Source organism: Podarcis gaigeae (genome assembly GCF_964106915.1).
Source record: "Podarcis gaigeae genome assembly, chromosome: 8".
Classification (NCBI taxonomy): domain Eukaryota; kingdom Metazoa; phylum Chordata; class Lepidosauria; order Squamata; family Lacertidae; genus Podarcis; species Podarcis gaigeae.
In genome coordinates, this window is record NC_139684.1 from 61,595,863 (window position 1) to 61,621,176 (window position 25,314).

General features: G+C 39.6%; 1 protein-coding gene across 3 annotated transcripts in view; it reads right to left on the reverse strand.

Annotated features, from left to right (window-relative positions):
• The window catches only part of LOC310850323 (protein argonaute-3), a 54,489-nt gene extending 29,475 nt beyond the window's left edge, over positions 1–25,014 (reverse strand). Inside the window, exons 1-3 of one of the 3 annotated variants that reach the window (XR_014567296.1) lie at positions 24,017–24,550; positions 11,001–11,172; positions 6,039–6,159 (exon numbers count right to left, since the gene is read on the reverse strand). Coding sequence is in view for 2 of the 3 variants with exons in the window: in XM_083751703.1 (XP_083607829.1) it covers positions 6,039–6,159; positions 11,001–11,172; positions 24,017–24,035 (312 nt within the window). In the remaining variant the exon portion in view is untranslated. The other 2 variants (XM_083751704.1, XM_083751703.1) reach the window with 2 other exon arrangements.
• Positions 25,015–25,314: the final 300 nt, after the last annotated feature.

The window sequence follows — 25,314 nt, forward strand, 5'->3', positions numbered from 1 at the left end:
CTGCAGTCTTGGGACCCGGCGGGCGCCAGGCGCAGCCCCCAAAACGTTGAAGGAACCCCGTAAGGGGCTCCGGATCGCGGAGGAGGCTGCGGCGCTGAGGGTCGTTCCGCAATCGGCGGAGTGAAGCCGCGGAGCCGTTGCCGGTGAGCGCTGACCTTTCTTCTTGTGACTGCTAAAACTGGAAAGGAAGAAATTCGTGAGTAAATGGGACTTATACTTTTAACACCCCGAAAACCCTGAAATTGGCTGAAAGCGGATTGACGATAAACAGGAAGTCCGTCTTCCGCTAACACTGAACTTGAAAGCAAAGAGCAGGAGGAGTGGAGACAAAGAGCCAATTTTCAAACTGACAGATCTGGCACCTATTTAACTATCGCATTGGGTGGATTAAGGACTAAAATTTGCTACTTTTTATTGGACCTATATGGAAACAAAGATACCTCTCTTCTGTCTGGCTTTTGGATACAATTAAAAGAAAGAACCCAGGCGCGGGTTTTGCCTGAGTAAGTGGCTGACAGCCTGCAAAGCTGGATACTTAGATTCAGAACTTTGAAACATTCTGAGCTTGAACTGGTAACTTTGAAACTTTGGCTGTCTAAGCACTGATGGAAATATTGATGGGTTTTTAAGCCCTAACTCTGCCAAAATTTATATTGTGGAGATCTTTGGACATTGAACTGTACTTATTGATTTGATTTGATTTGATTTGGATATCTCTCTCCCTAAAGACATTATAAGCTCCCCCTAGAGGCATTGGGAATTAAAGCAGTGACTTTAATTTACTTTCTCTTTCCCGGCCTCCTGTTTGAATGTGAACATCTGGGTTGTTGCTTTCTCATGGGAACATTCAAAGTTGACCTTGGCTTATAGATAGCTCTGGAATGAGTGGAACAAGAAAAAAAGGGGGAAGAACAAAACAAGCTACTCTAACGTTATCTGCAGTCTCGCAGCGTAGATCATCTGTGCCTACTTTACCTTCTACTTTACCTCCTGAGGCAGAAGCGGCCTCCCTTCTTCAGTCAGGGGAGGGGGAGACTGAGGAACTGCAATTGGAAGAAATGGCCACAGGAGGAAGTGGCTCTATTTTGGAAAAGATCTTTGAAAAATTGGAGGCTCTGGACAAAAAAGTTGATCAGCAAACAGCAAAAATTGACCAAAACACAGAAAGCCTGAACAGACTAACTGGACAAGTTGCACAGAATGCTCAATCTATTGGAGAACTAAAAGAGGCTGTAGGTGAAAATCGGAAATTGGCTGAGGAGACCAGCCAAAGAGTGGGCCAGCTTGAAAAAGAAGTGAGACCACTCAGCAAACAAGTAGGGGAACATCAGATCTACTTTTCTATGACAGAACTTCGGAACAGGGAGGCCAACTTGAGGATACGTTCATTACCAGAAGTGGAAGAAGGCAACCTAGTCGAATTTTTAACTAAAGAATTTTCCAAGTTTTGGAATTTACAAGAAGAAGATTTTAAAATTGTATCTGCTTTTAGACTTGGAAGGCTTATAAGAAAAGAGAAACCCAGAGATTGCCTGATAATATTGAGATCAAAGGAGGAAAGGGACAAGATTTTGGGCCTGCACTACGGGAAGTCACTGGACATTTTGGACAGAAGAATTGAAATTTACAAAGATATTCCTAAACAGCTATTAGATCTCAGAGCAGAATACCAGGAACTAGCAAAACTGTTAAGGAGCAATTCGATTATCTTCAGGTGGGAGTTCCCTCAAGGAATATCGTTTACTTTTAGAGGGAGAAAGATTAAAATCAGAACATTAGAGGACAGAGACAAATTTTTGGCGGCACACGGAGAGGATCTTCACAAAGGACTTGAACTGCCTTCAGGGCCTGAACCTTCAGGGGGAACAGCACCCTCAGATCCTGAAAACTCGGAAAATAAAGCACTCCCACAGCAAGAATAACCAGATTTTTTCAGGATGTCTCTGCAACTTTTGAGTTGGAATATAAATGGCTGTAACATCCCAGAAAAAAGGAAAAAAATTTTTCACATATTAAGAAAGGAACAATTGGACATTATTTGCCTACAAGAAACACATGTGACTAGGCTCCACAGAAAAGTGCTAATAAACAAGAGACTTGGTCAGGAATTTATATCTTCGGACAATGTCAAAAAAAGAGGTGTGGTGATTTATGCAAAAGAGAGCCTGTCACCTAAATTTCTGTTTAAAGATGAACATGGCAGAATCCTAGCAATAGAAATACAGTTCCAAGGCGAAAAAATTTTGATATTAGGAATTTATGCCCCAAACGAAGGAAAATCGGAATTTTACAAGAAATTGCATGAGACTATGCTGGACTATCTGGACTATGACAACATCATCATGATGGGAGATATGAATGGAGTTGCTTCAACAAACATGGATAAGTCACAGAATCAAAATGTTACTAAAAACGGAAGATTACCAAAGACTTTCTTTGAAATGACAGACAATATGGACTGGATTGACATTTGGAGAGTGAGAAACCCCTTGGGAAGGGAAGGAACATTTTTCTCTGAGGCCCAGATGACATGGACAAGAATCGACCAAATATGGATAACTAGAGGCCTGGCTCCAAAGATCAGAAAGGTGGAAATATGCCCAAGGACATGCTCTGACCATAATGCCCTGAGAATGGATATGATATTGACTTCAACAGGTTCCTTCAGATGGAAGATGAATGATGGCCTGTTTAGAGACCAAGAGATTATCAAGAAGGCCCAAAAAGCACTAAAGGACTATTTTGAGATTAATATGAATACTACAATTGAAAAAAGAACTATCTGGGACGCGAGCAAGGCTGTAATGAGGGGGTTGCTGATACAACAGAATACGATAAAGAAAAGAAAGCAAAACGAAAAGAAAGATAAAATTTTGGAAAGAATTAAGGAATTAGAGAAGAAGTTAAGATCTAATCCAAAATCCCAGCCGATTCTAAGAGAAATCAAACTTCATCAAGCACAATATTCAACATTGATAAACCAGGAAATAGAATGGAAAATTAAGTTAATGAGACAAAAAACTTTTGAATCGGCAGATAAATGTGGAAAACTGCTAGCCTGGCAGTTGAAGAGGCGACAAAAGTTAAATACAGTGACAAATTTAGAGATAGAAGGAAGGAATATCCAGAACCCCGGAGAGATTAGAAAGTGCTTCCAGAGATACTTTAAAAAATTATATACCCAAGGGCCACAAGACGAAACCGAGATTAAACGATTCTTGGCATCAAATGGACTAGCAAAACTCTCAGAAGAAAATAGAACAATTTTAAACGGCAAGATAACACGACAGGAGATTGAGCAGGCCATCCAGAATATGAAACAGGGCAAATCGCCAGGACCTGACGGGCTGACCTCCAAGTATTATAAGACATTGAAAGACTATTTGATACAACCACTAATGGAGGTCAGCAATGAAATCATGGAGGGAAAGAAGGCGCCGGAATCGTGGAAGGAGGCTTTTATCACATTGATACCAAAATTGGAAACTGAAAAGAACCAACTCAAGAACTACCGCCCCATCTCCCTTTTGAATGTGGATTACAAAATATTTGCAGATGTTTTGGCAAGTAGATTCAAGAGGGTTTTAAACAAAGTAATTCATAAGGACCAGGCAGGCTTTCTCCCAGGTAGACATATGTATGCCAACACTAGGAATATTATAGACATATTGGAACTCTTACAAACAAACATAAATACAAGAGCAGTTTTAATCTTCATAGATGCGGAGAAGGCCTTTGACAACATTTCCTGGAAGTTTATGAAGGGGAATTTAAAAGAAATGGGAGTGGGGCGGGGGTTTGAAAATGGGATTGATGCAATATATTCAGAACAGAAAGCAAAATTGATAGTTAACAATGTGGTTACAGAAGAGTTTAAAATTGAGAAAGGGACACGACAAGGCTGCCCGATCTCCCCGTTACTGTTTATTTCAGTCCTGGAAGTGCTCCTGAACATGATTAGAGGGGACCAGCGGGTGGAAGGGATTCAGGTCGGAATGAAACAATACAAGCTTAAAGCCTTTGCAGATGATCTAGTTTTAACACTACAGGAGCCAGAATCTAGTACGAAAAGAGTTTTACAACTGATTCATGACTTTGGTCGAGTGGCTGGATTTAAACTAAACAAGCAAAAAACTAAGGTGTTGGGGAAAAACCTGACGGACACTGAGTCGGAACGGTTTCAGAGAGAGACAGAGTTGACTGTGGTTAAGAAAGTGAAATACCTAGGGGTAAACATTACAGCTAAAAATTTGAGTCTGTTTAAAGACAATTATGAAAAATGCTGGTCTGAAATTAAGAGGGACTTGGATAGCTGGTCAAAACTAAAACTTTCCTTGTTAGGACGAATAGCTGCCATCAAGATGAATGTATTGCCAAAAATGTTGTTTTTATTTCAGACACTGCAGATTGTTGACAAAACGGAGTGCTTCCGGAAGTGGCAAAAAGATATCTCCAAATTTGTCTGGCAGGGCAAAAAGCCCAGAATTAAGTATAAGATATTAACAGACGCAAAAGAAAGAGGGGGCTTTGCCCTGCCAGACTTAAAACTGTACTATGAAGCCGCAGCTTTCTGCTGGCTAAAAGATTGGCTACTTCTTGAGGACACGGACGTGTTAGATTTGGAAGGTTTTAACAACGCATTTGGGTGGCATGCATACCTATGGTACGACAAGGCTAAGATTTATAAGGTTTTCAAGAACCATATTGTCAGAAAAGCAATATTTAATGTTTGGACTAAATACAAAGACTTACTAGAGAACAAAACACCGAGGTGGCTGTCCCCTCTGGAGGCTAAGGCCTTAAAAAGACCCAATATGGAGGCCAGATGGCCGAAATATTGGGAAATAATAGAAAAAGATGGAAATAATTGGAAACTGCAGAGTTTGGAAAAAATGAAAGGTAAAGTGCGAGACTGGCTACATTATGCTCAGATTCAAGAAATTTTCAAGAATGATAAAAAGTTAGGATTCCAGGTGGAGAAATCGAAATTGGAAACAGAACTGTTAGAACCTAAGACGAAGGTATTGTCAAAAATGTATAACTTGCTGCTGAAATGGAATACACAAGACGAAATGGTGAAATCGGCTATGATAAAGTGGGCACAGGATGTTGGGCATAATATTATGTTTGAGGACTGGGAAAGGTTGTGGACCACCGGGCTGAACTTCACTGCATGTAATGCACTGAAGGAAAATGTAATGAAAATGATATATAGGTGGTACATGACCCCAGTGAAACTGGCCAAAATATACCATTCGTCTGAGAATAAATGTTGGAAATGTAAGGAAAATGAAGGAACATTCTTTCACCTCTGGTGGACTTGCCCTAAAGTGAAGGCCTTTTGGGAAATGATATACAATGAGTTAAAAAAGGTGTTTAAGTATACCTTTATCAAGAAACCAGAGGCCTTCCTTCTGGGTATGGTCGGCCAGTATGTGTTAAAGAAAGATAGAACATTTTTCATGTATGCTACAACGGCGGCAAGGATACTCATCGCTAAGAATTGGAAAACCCAAGATCTACCCACGCTGGAAGAATGGCAGATGCAGCTGATGGACTATATGCAACTAGCCGAGATGACAGGCAGAATCCGCGACCAGGGAGAAGAAAGGAGTGAAGAAGACTGGAAGAAATTTAAGATTTACTTACAAAAGCATTGTAATTTGGTTGAATGCTAACAAGGTTGCCAGATCAAAGATAATTGTCTATCACTAAATCATATTTTATAAGTTATATTTTGAGTTTAAACAAAATTATTGAGTTTGTGAACATTTAATAATTTGTTTTGAAAAATTTTATTTTTAAATGTGCAAGTGGAAGCGGGAGGCGTGAGGGAGTCTATGACAGAATGAAAAGATGTTAACAAAGGTATCATTTGTTAAATATGTATTATTATGGAAAACTTAATAAAAAATATTTATAAAAAAAACAAAGTGGTTGCAATGTACAGTAACAATCAATAAAACCTTAACATTTTCAGAAAAGATTTCATTTATCTTACAAACAATTAGAACTTATGGAAGGACAAACTATCTTACCCCAGTTGTTGCAACGGGGAGTGGATTGGCTGTATAAAGGCTTCTTTTACCATCATAAACAGGTCTGCGGTCCCCAAATATTGTCACTTTAAAATGCTGCACCATTGAATCTACCACCTCCCTAGGGAAACAATATATATAATTTTAAAACAGTATGACACTAAGGGAGAAAGTAAGAAAAACACTACATTTCAGCCCATTTTAATATTTTCAGCATTTAACCAAGTCATTACAGAGCAATTATCTAAAAAATGGTTCACTGAATTATGATGTCAGAACAAAACAAAGTTTTAAGAGTGTGCATAAGATGGGAGAGAATGGTTATTGCTTTTTCCTCAGTGCCAAATAAAATTTTAATAAAAAGAACTCAAAATGACAGCTTGCTGCATGTGTTTAACTGCTACAAGAGAAATGCTACGCCCCTGTGCTTTCCAACACTCTTAATTTCCTTATGCAAAGCTGAGAACAATTCAGTTCTTTACATATTCCAGTGAACATTTCTTGTTACTGCAACTCCTCTGACTGGTGATGGCAACAATTACAGCACAGTGACCTTGCGGCTGCATCTTATCCTGTTAAAAGTCATTGTTGTCTTAGGCCACTGAAAACATAAGTCTTCGTAGAGAAATAATAAGTTGCATTGAACTTTCTTCCCAAGTTTAATGCAATAACAGAAGAAAAAACTGCCCATCTCATTGCAAATAAATTCCCAATCACAGTGCAAAAAATCAAATGAAGTTTTTATGGATACTTGAACTGAGGGCAAAAAGTTATTGCTCTCCCCTCTGCTTATTTTCCTGATCTTTATTACTGATCTTAGGAAAAACTACTCAATGAGATTTTTTGGCTGAGCAGAGTAAAAATAAAATATTATGATGAGTTATTTTCCAGCCTTAGGATTTCTTCACACATTTAGTCGTCTTAGGTGGATACCTCAAGATTGTAAGGGTACACAACGTGGTACAATGGGAATGTGTTCGAGAATGCACATATATCAGATTCATGAGTTTGGCTGTGGCTTCATGTTGAGTACGGTATATATTTGATGGCTTAAACAACAGTTTGTTTCTGTGTAGCGAGTGACATGGCCCTAAATATCATGGGGAATGCTTCTCAGTGGGAGTGAGGTTTTCAAAGGCGCATCTCTGCACTACCAGTACTGCCAATAAAGTTTTGTTTATTTATGTTATTCCATTTATAGTAAACTTTCCACAAAGTATCTCAAGGCAATTTTTGTGTAGAAACATCAATGAAAACAATTCAGAACAATTCCATATATACAAACCATTTCAAATCCAAAACAGATACAGACTGGCTTAGCCACTTAAAAGACTAGTGCATTTAAGAGGAAGGTCTGCAATAGATGCTGAAAAGACAATAGAATAGTGCATGTCTGATAAGTAATGGAAGCTCCAAAGGTAGGTGCCACCATGCTAAAGGCCAGATTCCTATATCATATGAAACAGACCTCTTGCTAAAATTATTTCTGCATGAGACAGATGATCTGCAAAGCACAGAATCAATTGGGTATATGAGGGTGAAGCAATTTCTGAGGTATCCTGGGTCCCAGTCTATATAGGGCTTTGTGCACATAACAAACACCATGAACTTAGCTTCATAGTTAATTGGCAGGCAATGCAACTGTTTTAGCAGCTGAATGACATGGTGGTGATTGTCTGCTCTGTGAGCACTCAAGCTGCTGCATTTTGCACTAGTTGCAGCCAATCTCAAGGGCAGCTCCACCTAGAATGTATTGCAGTAATCCAACCCAGGTTTCCAGGGCATGGACAAAAACTGAAGGGAAATACACCAAAGGTAGCCATTGATCCACCAAGACTGGAATAGACACATGGGTACCTCCCTTTGCAACAAACCACTTACCAACACATCAGATAGGACCACCATGAAGCTGAGTGAAAAGGGAATTCAGAATACAAGGTGGGAAAACTAAAACAATTTTATTGAGATAGGACTTAAGCTGAAGTATTGTTTCTTAAAGTTTTCCTTCTTTATACTATACAGTGGATCCTCCGGATACAAACTTAATTTGTCCTGGGGGTCCATACTTACCCCGAAAAGTCCATATCCAGAGGCGCCACTTCTGCACATGTGTGCGGTGCAATACAGCACTTTTGCGCACGAGCGAAGAGCACTTATGTGCATGTACGTGGGGCGAAACCTGGAAGTATACACTTCCGGGTTTGCCGCGTTCGTAACTCGAAATTACGTTACCTAGCAGCCAGGCCTCTAGGATTTAGCTGAGCTAGGACAAGGAATGAGGATATTGTTGGTGACATCCTTAGGAATACATATCAGGTGTGCACCAACAATATCCTCATTCCTTGTCCTAGCTCAGCTAAATCCTAGAGGCCTGGCTGCTAGACTGTTAAAAATATTTTTGTCTCTTCTTTTCACAGATAAACACAGTATATTAAGCAAGTAAAAGGGAAAACACGTCAACGTGATCTCCAACGTGATCTCCATACTAATCCCAGCACCTCACAGGCATCAAATTTTGGCCTCACTCCCCATCCCCCCCCACACAACAAAGCAGTATGAAGCCCACAAGTTCCTCGATGAAGTACTCTTGTGGCCCACTTGGTGTGAAAGTTGGATAACCCTGCTCTAGAATAAGCATGTATCAGAGGACTAGGTGCACAGCAATGGAACATAATAATAATAATAATAATAATAATAATAATAATAATAATAATAAACATTTTTATTCAAATCCTGCTCTCCCCAGCCAAAGCTGGGCTCAGAGCAGCTAACAACAGTAAAATGATACAACATTCTAAAATGATTTCATTATAAACTATGATTTCCTACTGCACATTAGCTAACCCGAAGGTCAAAGCAGGTATCTTGAATATACTTGAATAGTAGCATCCAGCAACATTAAGGGGTCATAGCAAACAAAAATTTAAATACAAAATAAAGTTATTCTGATAACTTGGGAGCCATCCACCACCACACTGTACAAACACTAGGTGATGAAACTTCTCAGCAGGTATGAAATCATTCAGTTATAAAAGCATGAGTTCACACCAACTGCATATTGCAGTATCTACTAGAGCTAGAGTTCAAGTAATCTGCCTTTTCTGTAAATTACATGCTTACATTTGCTTCCCAAGTATGACTTATCAATAAAAGCAACATCTCAAAGCTCTAGTACAGAATTAAAACTATTTGATCCTGGGGACTTTGGACAGTTACTTTCTTTAAAGTTAAATCAGTCTGTCAAGCGTTTTAGTGAGCATCTTTAACCTAATGGCCCAGGAAAGAGTTCTCACTTGTTTGGATGCAAAGACTTTCAGAATAGCATTAAACACACACACACACTCTCACACTCTACTGCAAACGTCTGAATAGTTAAAAGCATATTGAAGCATTATTTGAAACCAATTAAAACTAAACTTTTCTTAATATGCATTTCATTTCTCTACAGCATCAGGCTGGATAAATGTCTTTTCTTGCCTGGAAGGCTTCACCATGCAGAGGACTGGCCAGGTGGGATCTGGGAACAAAAGAAAGCTCCACAAACTGTTCATTGCAAGAATAAAAGCTAAAGAAGAACTATTACTAAGAGAAGTCATAAAGCTCTGCCTACATTACTCAATAAGGGACACGAGTGGCGCTGTGGGTAAAACCTCAGTGCCTAGGACTTGCCGATCGTATGGTCAGCGGTTCGAATCCCCGCGGCGGGGTGAGCTCCCGTCTTTCGGTCCCAGCTCCTGCCCACCTAGCAGTTTGAAAGCACCCCTAAGTGCAAGTAGATAAATAGGTACCGCTTAATAGCGGGAAGGTAAACGGCGTCTCCGTGTGCTGCGCTGGTGCTGGCTTGCCAGAGCAGCTTCGTCACGCTGGCCACGTGACCCAGAAGTGTCTCCGGACAGCGCTGGCCCCCAGCCTCTTAAGTGAGATGGGTGCACAACCCTAGAGTCGGACACGACTGGCCCGAACGGGCAGGGGTACCTTTACCTTTACATTACTCAATATTAATGCCATTTACAAACTGCACTTTCAACATAAGCTACTCTTGGGGGAAGGTGTGACTGTCCATCACAAGAGGCAGAACAGAAGTCTTACAGCCCAGCTTTTATTTTAATTTTATTAAATTTAACTAGCATCTACTTTAATTAATCATGAGGCCATTCTTCTACAAAGGGCTAAGTAAGGTGCATTCAAGCTACAGATTATAATTTGCTTGTAAAGCCTTATTTCACATCATAAACAGAACCAATCCAAATCAAAACTGGGACTGGCAGAATTTTTGTTCTGCCTGCTGGAACTGAAGCAAGCATTTCCATTGAGAAATTAAGCAGCCCACCAAGGAATGCAATTGACCCCATCACACAAATAAGCAAACAGTTCCAACTGCAAAAGGAAAATATCGTAAAGACATGAGACCACTTATAGAACTTCAGCTGTACAAAGGGTGTTATCAGAAAAGATGGAATCAAATTCTTTTCAAACAAATGCTAACTTTAAAAGTTGTTTTTAATTCCTGGTTGAATGTGATGTTTTCTCATTTACTCCCTGAATACTTAATGTCCTAGTGATTCCTAACACAAATAAAATACTTGCCTCTAAACACACTAGCCCATTTACTAAAGAAAGACAGTTTTCAAAAACAATTCTTAATTCTGCTATTTTCCAGGTTTAGAGTGCCCGTATAAAAGAAGGCATGTTCAGTCTACAGATGGTCCTCGTTTGCTCTGTATCTTTTACGAACATTCACATGCGCTCTGTATTGTGATACAGATTAAAACAGTGCTCTGGGCAGCAACCATGCAAAATACCTAGGGAAACTAGAGCAAACATATTTTGCTCAAACAAGGCTATCTGATTAGTCCCAGCTGTTAAAGCAGCTATATTCTTACAAAAACATCCAACATCCAATTTCATCAAGTACTGCCTAAACATCTGCTTGATGTAGTAATATTAAACACCCTGACTTACCTGTTCACCCTCCGAGGACACTTATCTGGCTTAATATCTACCTCATAGAGGTAGACGTCAATCTTTGGGATTTCAACTTGGAAGCAGTTGGCCAGCAGTTTAATGGGTTTGCCCATAGTGCCATAGCCAGGTCGTCTGGGCACCATCAGCAGGGGCTGAGCCCCAACGGGTCCTGTCAAATAAATATAACATATAGTTTAGAGTTTCAAATGTGAAATATGTAGCAGACACATTAAATAAATGTATTTAAACATGTTTACCCTAGGAGACCCTGGGGGGAAAGTAGTTACTGAAAAGGCTATAGAAAAAGCTTGCTGAGACTCAGAAGCATGTAACATTGGTAACCTGCCCAAAATATCACCTAATCTGACCCCTTTGCAGAACCAAGTACTCAGACCCTGCCACAGATCCACTCAATTCAAACCAAGCTATGCCATTAGCAGAGAGAATGTGCTTGCAGAGCAAATAAATAATTATTCAAGTAATCAAACCAACCAACACACAAAAATGCTAGTACCCACGCATAGTACCTAACCAACCTTACCTAAAGGAAAGTTTTCTTCAGTGATCAGGCAAACCTTAAGCATGCATACAAACTCAGTGAGAGATGTGAGCTTGCTTGTGCCGGGTAATCTCATTTATATTAGGTCTAATTTGAGACGAACAAACTCTCATCTCCTCATCAACACAAATAAGCCTTTCTCTTTTCTGATCTTTCATATTTGTCAGAGTTAAAAATTCCTGTTAACAACAGTATGTCATGGAGAAATGGAGAAAAATAGTCAATGTTATTCTCCAGCACTCTGTTTGAACAGTGATTCTAGATCACAGCTAGGATTTGTCCTCAGTATCACTTGATGCTCTTGCTCTCATTTTGAAAAGGTATCTATCCATATTTTGAAAATTAAAAAAATGTTTTGATACTACGTTATACTATATTGTATTGTTTAAATGTTTTGTTGATTGTCTCTGAATCTTCATTCCATACTTACCATCCTCTCCTGCCACACACCACACCCTTTGAGAAATAATAATAATAATAATAATAATAATAATAATAATAATAATAATAATAATAATAATTTATTACTTATGCTCTCCCATCTGGCTTGGCCTCCCCAGCCACTCTGGGCGGCTTACAACAGAGTATTAAAAACAAGATAAAACATCAAACATTTAAAAACTTCCCTTGAAGTTTTCCCCCTGAAGGGCAGCCTTCAGATGTGTTCTAAAAGTCAAATACAGTAGTTATTTATTTCCTTGACATCTGATGGGAGGGCGTTTCATAGGGTGGGCGCCACTACTGAGAAGGCCCTCTTTCTTACCACTGATTTAGCAGTTTGAAACCTCATGTAAAATGTGGTGGCTATTAGTTCCACTGCCTTCAATCTTCTTTAATACAACTATCGCTATGCCCTTTAAATAATTCCAATACATTTCTGCAACTACTTATATACTGTACCTCTATTTCCTTCACTGAAGCCAAACAGGCCAAGTAACTCTAAGGATTTTATATACCACTCCATAAGTCAAAAGAAAAGAGCTGTTTGCAACTTCATAAAAGTATCAGCAAAAATGCAATTAAAAATCTGTATTTTTAGAGCAGGAAATAATTATTAAATAAGACAGCCTCTTAAAAATCATTATATACTAAAATGAAATATGGGTACCTCGGCTTGAAAGCAGAGATGAGTGCTGCATCCCATAGTCAAATCTGACTGGACTTAACCATCCCGGGGGCTTTTACCTTTACCTTTATGGGTACCACAACAACTTCTAGCAGATCCAATATGCAGCAGAGACAACCAGATCTACCCATCAAATATACATGCAAATATACAAGGTAGCAGCAGCACTCTCGTTTCAACTGTCTCCCTAACTTAAGCTCACACTGAAAGGTGGGGCAAAATGACATACTCCTCATTTATGGAGCTGTCACCTGGGAGGACCCACAATCATTCCTCCCTCTCACAATGGAGCTTGTGAGGAACATATAATAGAATTTGAACTAGTTCAGGCATAGGCAGACTTGGCCCTCCAGATGTTTTGGGACTACAACTCCCATCATCCCTAGCTAACAGGACCAGTGGTCAGGGATGAGGGAGTAGTAGTCCAAAAACATCTGGAGGGCCGAATTTGCCTACGCCTGGACTAGTTCCATCCATTTCTGTAATAATCTTGTTCTTTACATCAGTTGTCAGTATGAATCCATCCTTCTCAGATATAGATGGCCAGTTGTTAACACAGTATTCTCCAGTATGGTCCAATCAGTGCCTGACGAAAGGTTGCTGAACTTTCTTACTACTATTATAAATGCTGCATTTAATGCATCTAATTAACACTTCCTGCAATGCCTCTGCGCTTGTTCCTTGCCAGCATGATCAATATGCCAAGGTGAGAAAGCTAATATTCCACCAGTTTCCCTTTCACCCTCTTCATATTTTCCACACTCATTACTATCCTCAGACCTACACAAACTTTCAGAAAGCTAAAGTTTCCAAAGTTCATTCCAAATTTCCTTACCTTCTTAAAAGTGTTTTATTTTTAAAAATTATTTGAATAAAATATAAAGAAAAGTATGCCAACTTTAGCAGAAGAGTCCTCTGTTTAAAGAGAACAGCCCAACATCACAACCCCCATGCTAGAGGCAAAGCCTCAGTTCAGCTTCCTGGAGCAAAGGATTTCCAGAAAGTGCCTTGGTAGGCCACCAGCCTTCAACCAGTGATTTGGAACCCAGTGCAAGGTCGCAGCTTGACCTAAGGTGGGTTTCAGCACTAACACTATTCAAAGATACAGCAAAACATTAACAAGTAGGTTCTCAAATGCATGTTTGGGATAAAGGGAGTAGGGGTCCTGACCCTAAAAGGGTAAAGACCACTGATTTAAGCTACCCTTTTGCTAAGCCATTAGCTTTCAGCACAAAGGCGCAAACACTGTTTCCCCCTTAGTAGAGGGCTTTCACACTGTAATATGTGTAAATAAACAAATTTGTCTTTTGGCAATATGGCATTGCAAAAAAGAGAGAATTCCGTTCACAGAGGAGCCTTGGATCCAAAAGAGGCTCCTGCTTATGGAACTTAAGAGGAAATTTATCAATTTCGCCCCCTGCCTTGCAGCTCCTCCAAATCAGCTCTGAAGTAGCAGGAAACCCTCTAGAACAGCATGCAAGCAAGAATTGGCAAAAATCACCTCTCCGCCACCACCATTTTGTGAGCAGGAGCCTCTGCTGGATCCTGAGTTTTCATTACTGGAGAATTCATACAGTTCATGGAATGGTACCATTGTATTCAACCCACCAGATGAGAGCTAACTGTCGATCCCTATGTAATGAACCACATTCTAATGTTTTTGAAGAACAAGTTTGTTTTTTTTTTAAATCATACAATGATTAGCAAAGCTGAAGATGGGGCTGAAAGACAGTGAAACCAGAAGTGAACCATATCTACTGAGACAATTAGAAGTTTCACTACTCACAGCAATCAGCTTCAGTAGCTTAAGTGTTTAATAGAAAGCCAATACTACCAAAACAGAAGGAGGATGCATTTTCAAGAGGTGCAATCAGGCATATCTAGCTATGCAGGCAGCAACATTGCTTCTTCCGTTTTTAGCATTTTCTGTAGAAATTCCCTGTACGGGAAGTAATATTATCACTTCTCATTTTACTAACACTTTCTCAAATAAAAAGAAACATTTCAAAAAGATAAATACTGGAAACTCATTTGGAGCTATTGGAATGAGTCAACCAACAAATGTCATTATATGTAGATATGACAAACTCAAAAATGACCCCGCCTTTTTTCACACCTACTCATTGACAGAAATTGTGTATATTCCCACCTTCTAACATCAGCTGCTAATTTATCTCTTGTATGTGGAGAAAAGCAAATCATAGATAAATAGCATCATGTTTCTTTTAACCTACAGTAAAATCTGCCCTGTCCACTGTTTCAAGGGCTATATACAAGATGCTCTGTACTGGAAAAAGCTTTCACAAAACACAATAAAAACAAGACGCATATATTAAAAGACCAGATTCATATCACATATGAAAATTGCTTAGCAAACATTTCAAAGTGACTTGTTTTATACACCAACCTCATCACAAATCCTAACCGCCAAGGACTCCAAAAGGTATGAACATAACAAAAATCAAGCAAGTCAAACAACTATATAGGTAATTAGACACATTTATCTCTTTTTGGTATTAATATTTTATTGAAAAGTTTTCAAATATAAAGAAATAAAGTGATACAAGCCACATTTGCTACAATATGGATTGTGTTTATAATACATTACCTAAATTATTGTCTCTTCCCATATTGTAACTGCCGAGATCCTAAGATCAGGTGATATTGAATGTTACACCAGGAGATGCAACTAGACTTTCCCTTCCTCTTACCTCATTACAGTTCTGCATACCCTCCATTTACTCCAGAGGTTCATCCAGAGCAGATTTTGAGACTGAGGGAGGGAGGGTAGGAGAGAAAAGGAAACTCCCGTTGCACAAGTGGACTGACACCAATATCTTAAGAGACCCTTCTCCAGGTATCACTGCAAAATGACGTGAGGTGGCTGGTCACCACTGCCACTTTTTAGCGGTGACACCTTGGTTGAGGAATGTCCACCACAGAAAGGCTCACCAATACCTACACTGGGATCTTTTTGGCACCAGATGAAGACTTTTATTCTGATGCTGTTTTAGCTGCTCGACGTTTACGTCAAAGTTCTTTTTACACTTCTCCATTTTCTACTTCAGTTTTAACTTGTGTGAGAACTATCCACAGACCTTTTGTTAATAGGTAGCATAGAATTTTAAGTAAATAAATTACACTGCAAACACAGAAGTATTCCCAAGCCAAGTTCTTATACAAATAGCAAATCTTGGTTTCTCACTACTGTACTACGCCTTTTCCTTGGGGCTGGAAGGTTGAGTGTGATGGAGTTGTTCTACAGGCTAAGTGAATACCCAGTTCAGAAAGGCAGAGTGAACAGATATTGCGCAATGTTCCTTGCCTAGGATCAGAAAATATTGTTTTTTTTAAAAGCCCATATTCAGTGCTGCATGCAGGGAATTCCATCCTCTCTCCTCTACCTTACAGTCTGTGATCCCCTAAATCTGTTTTGGAGGGTCCTCAACTGTCTGAAGCAGATTTGGGGTACCTGTCAGAGGTCAGAGAAGGGAAGTTCCATTATGCATGCAAAAGTCTGGTCTCACAGTATATTACCTATCATTTATTAAAGGCTTTTCAAATATACAAAATGAAAGTAAAACAAACCATTGAAGAGTTAACTGCCTACATATTATTATAAGAAATGAGAGAACAGAATATTAATACTGAACTTAACTAGTTCATTTCTTTCAGACCAGAGTTTAAGTATGAACATAGCAATAAGACTGTATAGGTTAGAGTTTAATGTATGTATTTATCACTCAACAAAGTGGTGGTGAGTACTGACTGCAAATGCAACAAAGAAGAAATACATGTACTATGATCAGGTATTGTGTTCCTATGTTGAGAATCAATATGAGCCAAGAAAAGAAACCTAAGCAGGTAGCAAGACATGTGCATTAGTTCGCTTGAGCTTTAGTTTATTGGTTAGCTCATATCTGTCAAGTCAGTTTATGAACCATGATGATCTTCCAAACTTTGTCCATCCAATCCCTAAAACTGAGTTTTCTTTCAGGTCAAGTCAACTAACAACCCAAGAAATTTCCCTTCCCTGTACCATGTGGTAAACTTGCTTGAGTTTTCTAGTTTGCAACACTATTTCTTGATTCCAGGAACTTTTAAACCTACAATTTCTGGCCCACATACATTTTATACTACTAACACACAATTTGGGTGGTGTTATGCTATATGTGGGTAAGGAGGCTAGAATCCTGATGTGTGCTAAAGACAGCGATTACAAAATGGAAAACCCTGCCTTACTACAATAGGTAGAATTCAATCATCTTTGAGTACTGGACTAACTTCTAGAACTCTAGTTAACAAAAGGCAGCATATCTAAGCAGTAACGCAAAGTGCAAGAAATCTGTCCAACCTCAGTTCCTGGTCAACCTGCATAACAAAGTTACTCAAATCATATCCCACAAGCACACAGATGTATGCTTGAAACTAGCAGCACCCTGTTAGTTGAATCATGCACGTACATTTTAAGACTACAGTATCAAACTGCACAGGATGTTAAATGGGTATCTTGCATGCATGACAGAGTTTGGGGGGGGGTAAGGTTGACAAAGGCACGCTTTTCACTGGGACTGCAGCATGAGAGAAGAGTGGTTTAACTCTTACATCAAAATCCTGATGAATCATCTCTCCTACACTGCCATTAGCTTTAGAGAATAAAATCTCTCACTGGCACCAATGGGAGTTTCTCCCCACTAATGTTGATAGTAGTGCAGGGGTGGGGGATTACCTTTCAGTGTCACAGTTGGGGAGGAAGGATTAAACCTTCCCTTGCAATGCATGCAGACCCAATGAAAACTATTAGAATTTTAAAACTGGATGTGTTTCCAATGAGACATGTGCAGTGTGCTGCCATGAAGAAATATATTACTGACCAAGTTATTACATTTCATCTATTGCCACCAGTCACTGGTCTCAAACAATCTTTTTGAAAATGTATAATAGTATCTGATTTTATGTGAAAACATGTCACAGTTAAGAACCACAATAAGCACATTAAAGGTTTGGAGGGAATATTTACGTGGTACTTCTGTGCATCACTTAGATATATGTGTCAAGGGGATACAGTGCTGCAAAAACCCTATTCATCCACAGTTTAGACAAGCCTGTCAGTGTTAGAAACTCAGATATATAAGCTAAGTCTTTGCATTTTTCTTTCCCTTTGTCCCCCCCTTTTTGTCTTTTTGTCTAGATTAGTTTCTTTTTATTGTATTATGAAGTCTTAATAAAATATCATTTAAAAAAGAATCTCAGATACAGAAGCTAATCACCAAATGGCACCTTAAACTTCGGTCACCACAATGGAATGTCTAGGCGCCTTTTTGGCAATGAAATATTATTGTTGTTTGTTTGTTAGTTATTTCATTTTGATACCACTTTATATTTTAAAGAAAAAAATCTCAAAGCAGTTTACAATACATTAAAGCATGAAATAAAACAATCCAGAATAAAACAAATTCAAGCTTAACGGAAAATCTTTCAGATCCTTCCTAAGTGACATTTTGCTTTTCCAGGTCTGATCCACCTTGCTAATCCAGGTGGATTACTTATAGTCAGTGTGCTATAGTGGTTAGAGTGTCAATCTAGAACCTAGGGGTTCAAATCCCCACTCAATCATGAAGCTCACGAGGTGACCTTGGGTCAGTCACAGCCTTTTAACCTATTTCACAAGGTTTTTGTAGGAATAAACTGAGGAGGGGGGTGAACCATGTACTCCTTGGAGAAAAAGGTGGGATATACGGTAAATGCTTACAGTACTTACTGAAGAAAGCTAGAGAGGTCAGCCAGATGGAGATGCCAGAGCCCAACCTAGCATCCACAGATGTCCATGTGGTCGCAACTGGACCCACACCAGTCTCAAATGCACCTGGTGAATTTTGGGCACTGAAGCCTGTCCTATGGCTGCTTTTTTAAATATGAATTTCAAAATGTTCAAAACAAGGAAGTATATGTTATCAAAGGATTTACCTGAACACTGAATATCCCTTAAGCATGCCTGACAATTGCTGTTTTCAAACGAATTTACAACTGTTCGTATATTTAGTGTGCTCAGCCTGCTGGTGGTATTAAAAGTGGTATTAAAAAATAAGTAACATTTATGAAAATTGGCTTAGTATGTTTACAAATTTTAACAAAGAAAGACATTTGGACTGAAGGTACAGGAAGCAGAAACCTTGCTAAAGTTGAATATATCTGTTCAGTCTTGGATGGGAGATGGCTTGAAAAACCTATGTATGCCACCTGGAATTTCATCTTCGAAGATGCAGTGTGTAGCATCCCACAAGAAAATGACTGAAAATGAAACTGCCATTATCATAATACCATTACACAAACTCTGGAACAACCATACTTGGAGTACTATGTACAGTTTTGGTGGCCACACCTCAAAAAATGATGTTGCAGAGCCAGAAAAGGGCAACCAAAATGATCATGGAGCAAGATCAACTCCCTTAAGAGGTAAGATAACAATGTTTGGGACACTGAAGGTCAGAAAAAAGTGATTAAGTGGGGGGTGCAATAAAGGTGTACAAAAATTATGCATGATGTGGAGGAAGGGGAAAGAAAAGTCATCCAACAAAGCTGAAGTTTGGAGGATTCCGGACAGACAAAAGGCAGGATTCCTTTACACAACACATTGTTAAACTGTGGAATTTGCTACCACAAGATGAAGTAAAGACCACAAACTTGGAAGGGTTTAAAAAAATGAATTGACCAGTTTATGGATGATAAGGTAGTCAACAGCGACTAGTCACAATAACTATGGACTACCCCCAAAATCAGGGCAGTATGTTCAGTGAAAATGTTTGCTTGTACTCATGTTATGCTTGTGGATTTCTGATGGCATCTGATTGGCCACAGGGAGAACAGAATGCTGGACTAAATAGGCCTTTGTTCTGCTTCAGTTATGCTCTTATGTTCTTAAGAAAGGCAGGATATAGTAAAATAATAATAATAATAATAATAATAATAATAATAATAATAATAATAAAAATAAAAACAACCTCAAGATAATCAAACAAACAAACAACCTCAGATAATTAAACAAACAAAAAATACCACCAAATGACTAAAATGTCAGCTGTATATAGCTCCTCAAGTAAAGGGGGAAACCCAACCCCTGCTTGCTTGGCAGAAGATCTATGGTATCTCCCCACCCACATGTGCAAAATTATTGTGCACACGCTTATGGGGAAATACTTCAGAGTAAGACGTGTAACAGTACAGTCTAGCAGATAAGTAAAAGTTTTGTATCTATCATATATGTCAATCTCGCCAGCTATTTGCCTTAAACAGAGTTACAACATACCCAACAATTTTCCAGAGTAACAATGAGCCTTTAGAGCTTAGAGATCAACAGTTGACATGATTCTCTCAGTGTGAAAACGACAGGAGAAAAGTTGAGAGCAGCGATGCACCTCATACATCTTTTTCATAGACCTAATGAAGGACTTTGACCTCGTCAGCATTAAATTTGAATGTGCTACCCATGCCGCAAGTGACATGTTCCTTCTTATCTCTATACAGTACCTGATGCCAGAGTAAAATCTCAAATTTTATAGCATCCTTTAGGCAGCCAGCAATTCTGAACATAAACACTGCATACTCAGAAACGGGGAGCTGACAGCTGAGTTCCTAAGGCTGAAGGAAGAGATCTCCAAACCTGTCCCTTATGCTCTAACTTAGTTTTCATGTAACTGCTGCATTTCCAGATGCACATAATGAATATTTTGTAGATCTTTTCCAAAGGTTGATAAAACATTTTTCTCTGAAGCGATTCAGACCATTAGAATGAATTTAATTAAGATGTGGGTTTAACATAGATGATCAATTATACCAGTGACTCACAGAACTCCCAAGAAAGCTAAATGCAGAACTCTGCTTTGCAAACTATCCTCAGCTACACCCACAAACATGTTAAACACCAATTAAATATTTTTTACTAAGAGCCCCTAGCTGCCCGAGTAGCTTTATCTTTTTATTTTCCTCCTGTGACAGTCAAAACTTCCAGAGAGCCAGCTTTAGATCCTCTGACTTTATTGCCAAGGTTGTTTAGCACCACAAAGCTCACCTTTGGATAAGAATATTATCAACCTTATGTCAAAAATATGCATAATAAAACCAAACTTTATTCAGAAATCAGAAACATTAGTCCCGCTCACCTCAGTATTTACTGACATCTTAAATTATTTATTCATAGCATTTTTGTCACACTCGTCAACCAAAAAATGCTCCCAGAGTGGCTTACAATTACAAATGACATTCATAAAAGAGTCCCTGTCTAGGATTACAATCTAAAAACAGACACAAGAGGAAAAGGAATTGGGTGGAAAGGAGCAGGTAGAGCAAACCCAGACACCATTTCTTGTGTTCTAGTGCTTTTATAATGACATATTGGAATTGAATATCCAATTATGACAAAATTAAAGAAAGGCTACCTGCAAGGTATAAGAGCATAAGACCACCCCTGCTAGATCAAGTCATCCATCTAATCTAATATCCTGTTTCCCATAGTGAACAACCAGAAATCAATGGGAAGCCCACAGGCATCCTCTCCTACTATTGCTCTGTAGTCACAGGTTTGTTTTGAGAGGCATGCTGTCTTGAGAGGCATATAGCCATCACTGCTACTATGTCCATCAAACAGTAATGTACGCCTCTCTAGAAAACAAATGTTAATGGCATTTCCCCAACGTCCAGAGAGAATGAAAGCAGAGAGGACTTGAAAGGAATTGTAAGAAAATGGTTCAGAAATGAAACTTTTTTTGGGGGGGGGGGGAATCCCACATGACTTTGACTCTGTATACAAGGTATGATATAGTATTAATGCTATTATTATTAACCATATGAAAGTTAGAGGAAAATAACAGTAGTTTTGGGGAGGGTGCAACTGGCAGATAAACTAGTTGAGGCTTGCAGAATTTAAGATTTGCAGTCATTATTTTAGCCATGTTTACTTGGAACCTAATCTCTGGTTTTAATGAAGATACTTCTAAACAAGCTTAAAATCATAGACTTAAAGAGCCAAATGTTTCCTGATTCTTTCAGTACCTTATTAGGGACACACAGTTCTGCAATTATACTAATATATTCTTTCCAGGATTAATAATGTTCAATTCTCCACATTAAAAGAGGAATTTTTGGTACAATAAAGAATATAAAGAATGTACATATCACTAAGTCTAACATATGGCATTAATGACCACTATGCATACAGACAACAATTAGATCACTATTCTTCATTAGGAAGCCAAACAAATTCTAAAAAGTGTTAGTCAACAGTATCCTGCAAAGTGGAAGAAACCAGCAAAAACTTACTAAATTATCTATCTCTGTATTAGGCATATAACACACACTTACAGTATTTCCCCCCCCCCTTAATACTTGAACCCAAAGTTACAAAGCAACACACCTTTACATGTCTTTGTATCAAATGGCATTACAATTTTCCACCTGAGTGCTAAGGCTTTCTTAGATATGTGCCATATCAAGCTAGTAAAACTTTTATTTCAAAATAATTTAGCTGCTAAAGTTGTGGATCAAAGCACCCTATCTTAAAGAATGGTATTAAAGCTAGTAGCATTTAACAGCTAGAAATCTAAAATGGAGGAATCCAAAAGTGTTAAGAAAACAAATGCTGTGGCTATCATTTAACATTGTAACATGAAAATCCAAGCATTTGTATTCATTGGTCAACACTGTCAGTAATAACTTCAGGCTCCAGTTATAAATTGTTAAGCAGCTCTAGAGATACAAAGTTACATGTTAGTGCAGTTTTTTTGGGGGGGTTGTTGTTCTGCAACTGATTTTAGCTGTCACGTTGCTAAAATCGTGAAAAGAAAACTTTTGTTTTGGTGTGTGTATGATCTAACCAATGCATTTAACTTGCAACACAAGTATTTTCAGACACAAGTAGCTATTTATTTAGTGCATTAAAATCCTACTTTTATTCTGTCACAGTACTAAAAATGACATATATGGCACCGACCAGGAATGCTTGTTTCATATGCCCTCAGGCCATATACACCTATGATCCAATGCTAGTATTGCTTAAACACTTATTCAAACACATGTCCATATTTTTAAAAATTAAATCACTCTTTGTTTTGGTAAAACAAAAACAAACAAAAACCCACACAGCTGCTTATGTTTATAAACAAACTTAAAGAAATGATTGTGAAAGAACAGGAATCCCTCCCACTTGAGAATCCAAAAAAGCAAATATCTCAAGGCAGTTAGCTATTCAAATGACTCCCAAACTTTCAGGAAGTGTCCTTTCTTTCAGTTCAGCCACTGATTCACCCAAAATCATTTCAAGTGGACAAGTAGGATTTACAAATATTCTGCAAAATTTGAGGAACTTTATGAATTTAATATTGATGTCTAGACAAGCTATACATGTCTACCACATCTACCTGTCACCCATACCAAGGTTCATCTGAGGTCAGGCACAAATACACAGGGGGAAAATACTATTTAAGACAAACTGCATTCTCAAGATCAGTTATGTCATGCATTTCTTGATTTTTCAGTTAACCATAGGTTACAAGAAGCTAATAATTTTTTAGCATAGATAAATCACCAAAGCAAACGTGGTTTTATATAGTATCTACTGCAAATCAGAAACACATTTACCTCAGTTATTCCAAGTTTCTACTCCAATGGCAATGATAATCAAGCCACTTGCTCCACAGCTATGTATAAAATATTCAGGGTCCGAGCTGCCCCACAAGCACCTTGGGAGGACCACCCTGCTGAAGCAAAAACACCTACACCAGTCCCCCCCATATTCTGTTCCAAGATTTCAGACCCACACTTCCGCAGGCTTCTCCATAGGTCCACCTACCTACAAGCTCTTACACACACACAGCCTGACACGTTGGTCCTATCCAACTATTGATTTTATAGACATCTCAAGAGTATAGGATTGGTCCTCAAGCTATAATCCTCAATGCACTTAGGAATAAACTCAACTTCAGTCAGTTAAGTGGAACTTATCAGTAAACAATACTTTGGGCCACAGAGGACATTTACTTCATGCAGTTAGTTGTGTTTCAGCCGCATATTTTATTTTATTTTTAGTTCTGAGGAAAACACAGCAGGACCCCGGGTTGCCTCCATACCCAAATGGCAGATACCATGAAGCCCAAGCTACATACTTGCCACCAGCACCATAACTTCAAGGTCAGTTATTCGGGAACTGCCGCCCAACCGCCTCCCCGAAACTTCCCTCCCCGAGTCCACCTATTGTGTCAAGATCCAGCCCACGCCAAGCGCTGCCAGCGGCTCCTAAGGAGTGGAGCGTCCCGTCAGGCGTCGCCTCCGCCTCACCTGCGCTGCCGATTTCCATTCATGGAGCTCGGCGCGGCCGCTCTCAGGCTACGGGTGCCGGTCCGGTTCCTGCCGGGTCCCCCACGTCGTTCGCCTGGCGCCGTCCCGGTCCGGCCGGGCCTGAGGAGACAGCAGCGGCAACAACAACGGCGGCGGCGCCTCCTCTTCACACAACGCAGCCACTCGAGTCTTTCAGGTTATTACTCTCCCTCCCCAGCCGCCCACGGGCGGTCAGTCAGTCAGTTAGTCTCGGGCTGCGGTGACGGGTGAAGAAGCGGAAGTTGCGTGGCCGCCCGCAGCCCCGGCTCGCTCCCTTCTCCACTGACTGACTAACTGACTGAGAAACCCGACTTTCCACTCGCCACACACTGAGCCTCGCTCTGGAGGGACCAGTCCCCGGGTGCCCGCAGGCGCGCGCATGCGCCTCCCTCTCTACCGGAAGCCGCCCCTCCTCCCTTTTTCGGCTCTGAAGCGAAGACTATCTCTGTAGTCTTTCTACGATGACTGTCTCTGTAGCAGGAGGGGGGAGGGTGCCTGACTAACTCACTCACCGGCTCACGCGCATGCGTGCATTCTCCTCCACCACCTCTGGCCGCCGGAAGTTCTTTTCCTACTTCAGCCTCTCTCGCTCTACCTCAACCCCGCGCAAGTTCGCGCTTAGTCCCGCTCGCGTTGTTGTTAAACAACTAAGATAAACGCAGCACGCATGCGTACGAGAGTTGCCGCTCTCCTTCAAGGGCAGCCCTCGGCGAATGCAAATTTAGGAGGCGGAGCTAGGACCGTGTGGAGGCGGGAACAAGCAAAAGGAAGGAGTGGTTATGGGGTTGGCCGTAAATGAACGAAAGGCCTCGGGTTCGAGTCTCAGCTTGTGTTATTTGAGGTAAGCGCGAGACTAGGAGGACCTTTAAATTCCGCGGCTGTTTGATATTTTTAATAGTTAGCAAACTAACACTCGGTTAGTTTAACTGCCTTAAAGTTTCAGGCAGCTGCAAAAGGTGCATTTCCCCGCCCACCAGGCAACAATTTATATGTAACTATACAAAGTTAGGTTGATTTTAAAAATGAAAACAGAAAATTACATGTAATGTAGTTTTAATATAGTTTTAGCTAACTGATTTTATTTTATTTTTACTTTTAATTGCTTGTTTTTAACCGTTATTTATTCTTTTTGTAAATACTATTGAGTTTTCATAAAATTGTAGACTTGGAAGAGACTCCTAGGGTCATCTAGTCCAGTGTTTCCCAACCTTGTGCCTCCAGCTGTTTTTGGACTACAATTCCCATCATCCCTTGTCACT